Genomic DNA, 12,708 nt, shown 5'->3' with positions numbered 1-12,708 from the left:
CACCCCCCACTCTCTCTCTCTCTTTCTCTCTCTGCAGCATCCTGGAGCTGATGTGAGTGCTGAAGGGCCCTTCATTAGAGAGGAAGAAAGGAGTGTGGGAGAAAAGAGAGTGTGCATGTGTGTGTATAAATGTGTGTGTGTGTGTGTGTGTGCCCCCACAATGGTAAGCATCTAAGAGGCCGCAGGCTGTGCCCTCCTCTCATCATAACCCATGTAAATTTTCTCCATCCATTCCAGCGAGACAAAAACACCTGTCGCTTGGCCTTTTCTTTCCTGCTCCTCTGTGCAGATGATGGATGGATGGATGGATGGATGGCGGCTCCCTGGCTGCCTCCCCGTGGCAGTTTACAGGTAAACACGGCGGCCTCCTCATCACCCGCGGCGGTAGCGGGTCTCCAAGGCAACGCGGTGACGCGCCAAAACGGAGAGGAGAGGGATGGGGTGGCGAGCCTGAGCCTGCGACAGCAACGGCGGGCGTCAGGCAAATTGCGGGCCTCCTTCGGAGATCGTCTATACATACGACCAATCACTCCGGAATGAAATGAAAGTTGATTAAAATTAAACGTAAAGGTCCTATTTAGATATTTTTCCATGTACGTTAGAATATGTCCACTGGCTGGGGGGGTAAATACATTGCATGGTCAGAATGTTTTTTTATTTCATGATGAAATTAGACTGGAGAACCGAAGGGAGCGTTACAATGAGAATGAAAGTGCTTTATCGTCACATTCAGTTATACATACAGCACAACATCGGTGAAATTTGACCACTACATTTGACCCATCGTAGACGAACACGAGCAGTAGGCAGCCACAAGAGCAGCGGCAGTGGAGCACTGAGGTGTTCAGTGTCCTGCTCAGCAACACTTTGGCGGACAAGGAGGAACATGGGAATCGTGCTCTGTTCCAAGACGAGTGCGCTAAACCCCCTGAACCACGCCATTCTATGGTATTGCAGTATTTGTTTTGAGAACGTATATAGAAGTAAAGGAAAGGTCAGAGGGAGCCTTTGTAAATCTAGAAAAGCATACGACAGTCTGCTGAGAGAGAAACTATCATACAGTATGAGGAACTCCGGGGTGGCGGAGAAGTGTGCTAGGATGGTGCAGGACATGTATGCCAGCTGTGAGACGGTGGTGAGGTGTACAGGTGTGACAGACAAGTTCAAGATGGAGATGGGAGTGCATCAGGGATCAGCTCTGAGCCTCTTTATCTTTGCTATTGTACAGGAAAGACTGACAGATGAGGTTAGACAGGAATCACTGGGGACTATGATTGTTTGCAGATGACATTGTCATCTGCAGTGAGAGCAGGAAGTAGCTGAAGGATAATCCAGAAAAGTGGAGGCATGCTCTGGAAAGCAGAGGAGTGAAGGTTAGCCACAGTAAGACAGAATAAATGTGTGTGAATGAGAGGAGCCCAAGTGGAACGGTGAGGCTACAGGGAGTGGAGATAAAGAAGGGGGAGGCTTTTAAGTGCTTTGGGTCAGCAGACCAGAGCACTGGAAAGGGTGGAGAAGAGGTGAAGAAACTTGTGGAGGCAGGTTGGAACGGCTGGAGAAAAGTGTCAGGTGTGATAAAAAAGTATCAGCCAAGCTAAATTGAAGCGCCTCCTGCCGCCCCTGTGGGGTGTTTCTATTCTGCGGCAATTCAGTCAAAAGAAGACAGCAGAGGGAAAGCCAGCGAACCGGTGGCAACTCTGCAATCCACGCAGGGGAGAGAATCAAAAAACAAGAGCCGCCGCAGCTCAAATTGCTGAAGAGGTTCGTGCTGGTTTGGATAGGGAGACGTCATGACACGAAATGCATCGCGGTCCGTAGATCTGTCAGAGCGCCTGTCCAGATCTCTTTCCACCCATGAAGAGCCAACAATGAGCAGATGAGCATCAGAGCAGAAGCCTAGCACATTAGAGGAAGAGGCTGAAGAGAATCACCCAGTGTGTGTACACTTCACTTACCTGAGCTGAACACTGCGCCAGGACAGATTACTGGACAAAGGCATACCAGCAGAGGTAGAATGAGGCTTTGTGCAATGTCCTCCTTGGAAATCTTTGGTGTGGTCTCTTATGTGGATGCAACTTTGGCACACACCATCCAAAATTGTTGCACACCACATTGACATCCATACATAACGGCAGGAAATTGCCCACTGTCTCGCTGCAGCAATAGTTTGTGGAAACAGGAATTCCCAGGTGTTGGATGGAAGTCTGAATTCACCAGCTGTCACCCCAGAGCCAGATCTATGGGATGCGCTTGACATAACCAGTCAAATTCATGGAGACTGAAACTCATGGCAGATGCCACAGGACTCCCTCATCTCATGAAATTCATGCCAGAGTTCCTGGTTTGATTCTGGTTTGATGACTCCGATGCAACACTATGAAGATATCTTCATTTTTCGGATGTTTTAGTTGACTTTTAGTATAGATATATTCAAACTTTGTGCCTGGGGCACTTGCAGAAGTGATCTCTGCTACCTGGAGATGTTACAAAAATAGATGTACCATTTATTCCCTTTCAAAAACCAAAAGCAAATCCTGAAAAGCATAGGCTGTTGATAAGGCTGGTTGGACGTCCTCACACCCGCTGAACCCTTCGAAGATCCACAACCCAGCTTTGTTCACTCTGAGGAAAGGTATGACTTTGTTAGCAGGTGTTAGCTGCTTAGCCCGAAGTATCATATGGCTCTGTGGGCACTAACTTTAGTGGTGAAGGTAGTAAGCTAGCCAGCTAAGCTAGCCAGCTAACCTAGCGCAGCAAGGGAACGGATACCCCGGGTTGCAAAATTAGGAAGGTTAGGTTATTCTTATATAATCCCAGTTCAGATAGTTAATACATTGTGCTTTTTTTATTATTCTAATTCTCTTGCTTCAGTGTGTTGCCCAAGAATACTTGGTTATGCAGAGAGGAAGAACTGGGAATTGAAAAGCCAACCTGTCGATTAGCAGGCTCTCTCAAAATGAGCCATAGCTCCATGGGTTTAGACATGGGTTACAGGTGATGTGTATAACAAACTTGCACTCCACAATATCGCAGTATTTAAAGTAATTTTTCATTTGCAAACCCAGACAGTACAATTTGAAGCCGTCATAGTTATTTACTTAATAGCTGAAATGACTCAAACCAGACATGACAACGGAAAAGTTGTTTCTTTTTATGCAGGAACACAACTTTCTGATCTTGCTAAAAGGGGGACAGAAGAATTGGAGGCTGATGTTGATGGTTGAGAGGGGCTAAAAGTATTCTTTCTTCAGTGATGACGTCACGCTTTGCTTGATTGACACACGTCAAAACTTGCATGCAGTAGTTTTTGCAAATTTGTGTGTGTTGGCGGGTGGTACTATTCAAACCTGTGTAGCGAGTCACGAATGTTGAGGTTTATGTTGATGCTTGTTTCTGTGTGATTTGGGGAATTTGGGAATTTTGTGGGTGTGGTTTTGGGGTGCAAGGAATTCAGTTTTATTTTTTTTTACCCAGGAATTGAGCAGGAACAGTAAGTTGTATTGCAGGCTTGTGTGGCGTGGCTCCGGCCAACGACAGCTATTGCCAATTAAACGTCCGTTTTACCGTCAACCAGGTGTATTCCCTGACTAAAACGCTACACCCGAATAGATTATTTGCAGGTGGTGGAGGTAGAAAATGAGAGATGAGATGAGATGAGAACAACTTTATTTATCCCGAAGGAAATTGTTGTGCCAGAGTTTCAAGTAAAAACACAACAGTAATAGATAATAGTAGAAAGGAGGATGAATAAGAAATACAATGAAATATAAATTGCCTTAACTGTTAACTGTAACTACAAAGATTTGAGGATTCCCTCCGGCTGAGGGAAAAGTCAGGTTAGTTCAAATTAGTTACTAGTCCAGTTGTTGTCTGCCTTACAAGAAAATAAACGAACAGAAATTTTGATGAGATGTGAACGGACATAGTATTTAAATTATATTTATAATATTTAATAATAGACGATTTAAATGTGAGTGGGTTTTTTGTTTTAAGGTCACCATCTTTGGTGTGTCATTTTTGTAATGTATAGAAAATAGACATGGAAAAAAATATATCAATTTATTTAACAAAACGAAACCATAAAAATAAATAAAATTATTTAAAAAAAATCTCTGCCACTCCCACGGTTTGTGTCGTGCGGCAGTCGGAAACCTCCGCCCCCTCCCCATCCCCCGGTGCGGCACTCGCTGCTAACAGAGACGATCTTCGGCGAAGAAGTGGGCGTTGAGTTCCTCTCTCCGTCTCTCCCTCCGCGGTCAGCGTGGGCGGCCCCGTGTGGCAGGAGGGGAGCGAAACACGACACCCCGGCGGAGGAACGAGGGGAGGAGGATGATGAGGAGGAGGAGGAGGAGGAGGAGGAAGGGGGCGCTCACGGAGTGAGTGACTGAGTGAGTGGAAAAAGAAAAAAGTGTGCGCCGGAGAAAGAGAGGGGCAGAGCGAGAGAACAAAGTTGGTACTTATTTTTGTTGGAAGCGCCGTTGTTTCAGACGGTCTGCGAGGAGGAGGATGATGATGAAGCTGACGATGATGACGACGATGACGATGATGATGTGGAGGGGAATTCGAGTACGCGACATCGCGGCGAAAAACGAGTTGGTTTTCTAGACTCTCTCGCATTCCGTCGCTCCGCCAACGAGCACCGGCGGTACCGCGACCTGCGCCGTTCACGCCCGGGCTGCCGGACTCCACCCGCCCGGAGGCTCGGGAAAACTTTTCACAGCAGCGAAGAGGCGAAGAAGAAGAAGGCTAAGGAGAAAAAAAATACCCGGCGCTAAAAGTTGTTTATTTCGGAGTAAACGCTCTTGCGACGCGTTGGAGAGCCCGAAAACAAACTCACAAAAAAGTTAGCCGAGGTTTTTTTTTTGTTTGTTTTTAGAAGCGGCGTTCGGGTCGTTTCTAACTCAGCCACTCGGTGAGAACAACACCCGGGGGAAGGAGTGGGGAGTCACGGCTAACTCGGCTAGCAGCTAAAAGAGCTAGCCCGACTCAAGTGTAAAGTTGAAACAGTCGACGGGGGAAAGTGAGCCAAGAAGTGCCCGGAGGACGACAATGAAAACCCCGGCGGACACGGGTGAGTCGACGGACACGCGGTTAAATAACTACACCTTTCAGTTTACTCGTTTATTTATTTTATTTTTCCAACCAAAACGAAAAAACACGTCACAGTCGTTCTTGAAAATGAAAACAACAGCGCCCTAGCCTCGGCGGCTAGCTGGCTACTAGCACCGCTGAGTTGTGTTCCAGTGTGTGAGGGGGAAAGTGCGACTATATTATGGCGCTGGAGTTCGGAGCCCCGTCCGACTCCCGATGTTGTCTCTAAAATCTTTAAATCCGTCCCCGCAACTCGATTCACGTCACCGTGCGTGAGCCGAGACACTGGTTACATTTCTAATTCTTTTCACTAAAAAAAAACCAAAACTTTAGTGACTTTTTTTTCTCTTGGAACGATCACTCGAGGCGGACACGGCAAGGGTAGCCGTGAGTTAGCTCTGTTCACCGGATCAGCAGACTGGGGGGCGGGGGGGAGAGGCGTCAGGTCGGGGCCATCGTGCAGCGATTTTGCGGTCACTATGCGTCCGAAATCCCCCACCCCTCCTCCGGCAAACAAACACTTCACGCATTCAACCAGCTATCTGTGCGGGACGGTAAAGATCAAAACCCTGCAGGCTTCCCCCCCCCTCTCTTCCTCCTCCCCTCCTGCTCCACATATAAAGAAAAAAAGGAGATAAAAGTGAGTGCTTCTCGCAGGGAGCACGTCCAACATGGCCATCTGGGAAAGTAAAAGTTAGAGGAGTTCAGCGAACAGTTTCCGGTCTTCTTGCAAAGAAGAACATTGAGGGGATTTCAACCAGACGTCTTCCTCTCACCGCTGCCTGCTTTATTGCATTGGTGATTTTAGAAGCCATTTGTAGTAGGATAAGTTAGGGGATGTGGCTGGCAGGCAGACTACCCCCCTATCCCCCTGCCGGATAGTTGCCGTCAGCTGCTAAGAATAAACCTGGAAGCACCTTTGACTGTTTTTGTTGACAAAGTACAGTGCTGGCTTCCCATGAGGGACATCTTGCATTCAAGCGTCTTGAAAAAGACCCCCCCCCCGCCCTCCCCATAACTTGAGTTTCCCCTTTTTTCTGCTATTCACCCGCATAGCTGATCTCTCTTTTGTGGCCATTTTCAACTCAAAATGAAAGGGAATTAAAGGTGATCTCTACTCGACCACATCGTTTTTCAGAAATTAGTTTGTGAATCAGAACACTAAGGTTCAAATAGGGAAGCAAATAAATTCTTCAAGATTTAGCTTTGGCCCCTTTTTTTCATTTGCGAGCTTTGAGGCAGTGGCCTTCACAGTTAATGGTAGCTGATAATGGTTAGTTAGGTCTTAGCAAAACTAGCAGTGCTCAGCTGAAGATTCTTCAGCGATAGCTAAGCTATGTCCAACACTAAGGTTCAAATGTGAATGGACGGAATTCTCTCTGTTATTCAAAGAACTCCAGCATCAGTTGGACATTTAGTCATGTCAGTGACTATATTTTAAGTCAGGGGGCCTAACTGTCATTGCCCTGTTCTACTTTAATATTAAGGAAGCATTGCATATCCTCATCTACCATGAAACTATTGTGGATCAGGTGTCTCTATAAGCTTCATTATGAGACCTGGGTCTGAACTTGCATCAGATGAAAATGTAATGGCACCCCTCCCCCTAGCTGTATGACTGCTCCTCTGCAGCAGAGGTCTGATTCTTCTTAACACGCAGGGCCAAAGGTCAAGCAACGGCCCGTCAGCAAGCATTCTTGCGGCGTAGCCTCCGCATCGGTATGGGATGTCACTAGTTGCTTTTCAAGCAATTGAACAAGTTCAATCAGGGCAGCAGGGGCTGTCAGTCATATCTATTAGGTGGATATAGAGGAGGAGAGATGCAGCGGAGCATCACAGCAGAGGATCTGACATAATGACTGGCTCAACATTTTCTCCTAAGTTTTGGACTTGATTTCATCTGATTGTTCCAAACAAAACTAGTGCCCTCGGGCTTTCTTTTCCCCCTTTTATTTCTATAGATCCGACAAATTCTCCAACAGAAATTATGTTACAAAACCAAAAGCAATTATGACAAACCGTTAAGTGCTTTGTTTATACCCGCAGTGAGAGGTCCACTTCCTTTGTGAATAATGGATGCCCTCCACCTGCTGGCCTGGAGAGTTATTTCCTCTCCATCAGGAGCTGGACGAGCATGCCGACACAGCATTAATTTAAGTTCATCTCAAGTGTAACACCCTCTATGTCAAGGTCATGGGTTGTGGTGTAAATGGCGGAGAAACAGACCCATTACTAAAATGTTCGGCACATGTGTGTGTTTGGGGGGGGGGGAGGTCAAGGAACCTCAACAATCACAGCTGAAGGGCCCAGGAGCATGATGCATAACCTGAAACCGCTCCTCGCCCGTCACATGATGACGTGGCCACTGTACACACGTATATTTCTCATGAGTTTGTTAAAAGTCAAAGCAAGTTTATTTTCAAGTAACACATCGGGATCAGATGAGCAGGTTTTTAGTGGGGTGGGTCTAGATGAGAGCCATCTTAATTATCTTTTTCTTTTAAATGATTCTGCAGCAGCCGAGAATGTCCTTTTTCGCTTGTCTGATGGTTCTCTCAGTAGGATTATGTCAAAATCACGAGTGCTGTTTAGTTTGAGGGAGAAAAGCCAGGAGGAGAGTATTTTGGATTACATAGAATATATAACACTTAAATTGACAGATTTAATTCTGCATCAGGATACAACTCAGCTGGGAATTCGCCTGGTAATTGTTAGTTCTGTTTTAAAAATCGCCAACTCATAGTCAGGTTTGATGCATTTATGATGTGAGTCATGCAAATGGTGACTTGAATTATGTTTCTTTACAAGCTTTCATTGACACACGGCTTTGATATTTTTGTGGTCACATATTTTTGTGTGGAGAGAAGAGCCTTGAAGGCCCCCCACTGGAGCCCACTTATCTGCATCTACATTAAAAAAGAACCGTCGTCCTGTCAGCATTTCTCATGGTGTCAGAGCCTGTTGACTAATACAGACTAATAGTGTGTGTGTGTGTGTGTGTGTGCCTCAACTCTCTTCCTATCAGGAAGTCAGCAGTCTGGCCCCAGAAACACCAATTTTCCACTTGTGTTACTCCTTGTATAAACAACGCACCACACGTGAGACGTCACAGCTGTAGACGGCCTCGGCCAGCAGGCCATGCTTTGTTGTGTTCGCTGTAAGAGCGCTGGAATATGGTGCATGCGTCCGTGCACGAGGTGAATGGAGCCATACATGAGTAATGAGCTGATGTTAAAACTGGTAAGGGTTAGGACTGCTGTTAATGACTGAGTGTATTTATGTGTTTGTGGCCCGTGTGTGTGTGTGTGTGTGTGTGTGTGTGTGTGTGTGTGTGTGTGTGTGTGTGTGTGTGTGTGTGTTTAGGAAGGGCAATGCCCATTAGTCTGTCAGTTTGGCCCTACCTGGCACTGATGTGGTCATAACAGTGTTCGTCTCTTAACCAATGAAATCCTTTTTCGCTGCATGCAAGTCTCAGAGCAGCCAGCGCTGCAAATAGTGCATGTTTGAGGATTTTCACATTTAATTTAATTTTTCTATGATATAGTTAACACACACACACAACAAGATTCAGTCAAGGAGCTGGACCACACACTTTGTCTTTAGATTGGCTGTTCTAAAGACTTGGAATCTTATAGAAACTTGGCCGATTACACTCGATTTCAGATATAAACAAACACGAGACAGACCATCGTTGTGAGCTGGTCTCACCCATGCATAGTATTTGCATTGCACAAAAACAAACATTAACAGTGGATGAACTGAGGGCCGAGAAGAAGGGTTCAGCTCAGTTAATGGATTTTGCTGCTTGAACTGGAGGTGAGGCGCTAGTAGGGCTTCATTTTGGAGCGGAAAGGTGATGGCGTAGTGAGCATAGCTCCCTCGCATTAAAAAGGATGCTAGACCTTGGGTTATTATGTTGAGTCTGGGTGTTTTCTGTATCTGTGCTTGTTCTCTCTGGCCTCCAGAATCTAAAAATTAATACTTTAAGTTAACGGGAGATTCTAAATAATGTTGGTCCTTGCTTGTAAGCCCTTGGATTAACTGGACCTCTATCCTCCCCATCTCTCACCTAATGTCAGCCACCATACACTCCAAAACTCAGGACACAGTCCTCATACCCCGACGTTCTGTTCATTCGTCTGAGGTTTTATTTCAACTCACTCTCATTGTTTATCGCAAGACTTCTGCTTCACATTCCGTTTCTCTTCATATCCTGATCAACAGTCAGAGGCAGGAAGACCTCTTTAGACAAAAGGTAGTAAAACGAGGGTCTCAAAAATACCCTAATTTCAAGTCAGTGCAGTACTCCTTTATAAATGGCTTTGAATACCATAGCCATTCTTTTTTACTTGACCAAAACACGATTTTGATAGCTTTTGTACAGTCCATATCACATTTACCCGTTGCAAATAACAGAACATCACCTAAATAAAATTGGCCAGCTTATCTTATATGGAAATTGAAAAAAAAGACTACAGTGGACTGTCATAAGTGGGTTCTGCTTAGTAAGTTGTAGCTGGACCTGAGGTGGACAAACACTTTGTGGACTGAAACCTTCAGGTCCGCAAACATTCTCTCCGAAAGCCCATGTAGTTCACGAGATTTCTGAAGCCATTAGCATTAACTTACATACAGTATTTCACAGCAACAGCCATCTAATATCTCATTTTCTGGACCCCTTGTGTTTGCTACAGGACATATAGCTCCCCTAGCAGCCGTTGGCTTTGGGTCAAATGTTTTTCTTCCTTGGGGTTTCATCCTGCTTCCTTGCTTTGAAAATCTGTCGGAGCTGAAGTTGACATTTTGCTCTCAGTCTTTTTTTTTCTTCTTTAAAAAACAGTCATTGTTTTCAACACGTGTTACTGAATAGGGGAAAAGACCACCAGTCTGTCTAACTTGGAGGAAAGACTCGTGCCTTCATCCAAATCTAATTGCTAATATTGATTTTTAAATTCCAATTTATGTTAATTTTCACTCTGTGGTGTCCTCAGGTGATTCACCCAGTCATTGGTTGTAGGCTAGCAAACAGAACACTTTTCAATAATGTAATAGAGCAAAGAAGTGAAGCAGTCAATACCAGTTAGAGAACATTTTTTGCTGATGTTTCAAAATTAGTGATGTTGAGAATAACCCATCCAATGTGATGAATAACAACCATTCCATGTTACCCTCAACCGCGGTACGTTTATGTTCCATAGTACACAGATCAGGACCGTTGCAGGACTGAGCCACCTCCTATTTTGACTCAACCAAAAATCTATAAAAGTCTGGTTCCTCACAGGATATACCTTTTCCCCGTTTTTCCGCCCGTTATATTGTTGCACGGAGTGACGAGGTCAGCACAAATGTTGAACTGATCACATTCCTGATTACCAGCGAGCCAAGCCTGGACAAGAAGCTCCTGGAAAATCTACCGCCGCGTGACGTCAGCATTTCTCTGGTGTGTTGTCAAGTGGCAGCTCGGGTCACTGTTGCTATGATCATCTCGATGTTACGGCAGGCCCCCCTTCCTGGAAGTGTGTATGTATAGTGGCTTTGGTGACCCATACAAAGCTAAGAGAATAGACAACTGGTTGCACTAGCTGGGACATGCTGGCCAAACAAACACCGGGGCCTCTCTCTCAGGAAAGCCTGACAGCTGGCTACTTTACTGTTGATTGACATTCGTGTTGCAGCTTATTTCAGGTGTATGTAATTGTATGGTTGTTTTTGCCAGAGACTATTTCTTACCCCCTTTTTGGCACCAAATAGTTTTTTCGACACTTGTAGCCAGCGCAGGCATAGACAAATGAAATGTCAACTCTTGCACTCCCTTTCAGCAGTACTTGGAGTGATTTGTCAGAATTATGAAAATGTTTTATTTTTATAATAGTCCCTTTCTGTTGTACATGTATTTTCCACATTCACTTACTTTAATAATGACATTCTACAGCAATATATCCAAAAGTAGTTTCACTGGTAGACCAGACAAAGGGTCCCGAGAAGAATGTGAAATATTGCATTTGTTACTGAGAGTTCAGATGATGCCCTGTGAACATTTCAGAAGAAAGCTATGAAAACAACCATTGACATTACAATTGTTCACTGATGAATGGCCATTATTACTCATAAATTCACAATATTATTTTGTTTGACAACATTCAGAGGCCCAGAGGCTCTTGTGCATTATTGGTAACGCACGGCCGTGCCTCGCCAAACTCAAATGTCTTGTCAGTGGATTTTCATTTTGCTTTGAATTTAAAACTGACATCTAAACATCCTTTTAATTTTTGATTGGTTATCAGTATCTGGTCTGATGTGTATCCAGATAATTTAGACCAAATGGAACTGCCATCTAGGGTTTTTAATCTGATTTTCACCTGGATTTGTGTCATGAGACCATTGGCAATATTTCCATGAACAACCTCAAACCAGCAGCTGCTGCGGCCCTTGTGTATTCACTGAGACTGTTGGAACAGGCAGGATTTATCGACACTCGATCGATTGGCGGTTATGAAGTACTTTTAAATGTAATTGGTCAGCATTTGTAAGAAAAGCTAGTTTCTCCAAAGGTTCTCAGTCATCTAGGTCACGGTCAATCATTGTGAAATTATCTTGTGGCAAGTGGACTTACCTAAGTAGTAAGTTGTGTCTATCTATCAACCCTTACCTGTCCTAGCGGCAAAAAGTTCTACCCTGCTATGAGGTGGGAAGAATGAGTGAGAAAGTGATCTTTTTTTTCCCCTGTAACGTGACAGAGCGTAACGTTCCCCTAAGAAGCAGGGCTTTGCCGCTTTGGAGTTGGAATAATGCGGTCCTCATCTACAATGGTTTAACTAGGCCCCCATGTTATCTGTAAATATTACAGATGGAGTCAATTTGTTGAAGGTCAACTCCCACCCTGGCAGATTTAAAAGGTGAAAATATCGAGACATCCTCCACTTATAAGTCTCACCTTATTATTATGGACTTTTTCTGTTTTTCTTTTTTTGACGTAACATTTAGCAGTTATAAATGTGAAACCGGGAGGTTGAGAGTGACAACTGAGGGAAAAGAGCGAAGAGTGAATTGCGTCTTGTGTCCAGCTGTTTTGGCTGGAGTCATCTTCTCTGAATGAAGTGTGGAGAGTTTCCTTTTTTTGTTATGGCTAACATCGCTGGTTCATGGAGGGGAAAAACAAAAGGATCTGGCTTTACACCTCAATCAAGATGACCACCTTTATTTTCACTGCACCCATGATGTGCTTCTGTATATATGCACAGTACAATTCATATCAACCCTCCCAGTGGCTGACCAAATACTGTTACAATGGCATCCGTGCGAAATACTACAATGATGCCAAGCTTTCAGAGACACCTTCTTGACCCTTGAAGATTGGGCTTGCCAGATTGTACGCTCCAAATTAGAGCAATGATGGTTGGCAACATCTAGGTCAGAATGAATTTTGATACAGAATTGGGAGCATTTAAATGTTCAATCCAACCGTGGTATTTTTTGGAAATGCAGATGGAAAGTCTTCTGTCAGAAACTACATCTCAGCTAATTCAGACACCAGTTGTTCAATGATTCAATATAAATTGGATTCATTTTCTCACAACCGACCACCTCAAGAGCTGCAGGGGGAAAACTGCCAACAGG

At 44.6% G+C, this 12,708-nt stretch overlaps 1 protein-coding gene across 1 annotated transcript in view; it reads left to right on the top strand.

Moving 5' to 3' along the window:
* The first annotated feature begins 4,386 nt into the window (after positions 1–4,386).
* Positions 4,387–12,708, top strand: part of erf (Ets2 repressor factor) — a 34,397-nt gene continuing 26,075 nt past the window's right edge. Inside the window, exon 1 of the mRNA XM_086178423.1 lies at positions 4,387–5,071. Coding sequence (XP_086034549.1) covers positions 5,050–5,071 — 22 coding nt within the window. The 5' untranslated portion in view covers positions 4,387–5,049. The remainder of the gene's footprint in view (positions 5,072–12,708) is intronic.

The sequence above is a fragment of the Fistularia commersonii genome, chromosome 30 (genome assembly GCF_037954325.1).
Source record: "Fistularia commersonii isolate RoL2024-O1a breed Wild chromosome 30, RoL_Fcom_v1.0, whole genome shotgun sequence".
Classification (NCBI taxonomy): domain Eukaryota; kingdom Metazoa; phylum Chordata; class Actinopteri; order Syngnathiformes; family Fistulariidae; genus Fistularia; species Fistularia commersonii.
This window is presented reverse-complemented; position numbering and strand designations above follow the sequence as displayed.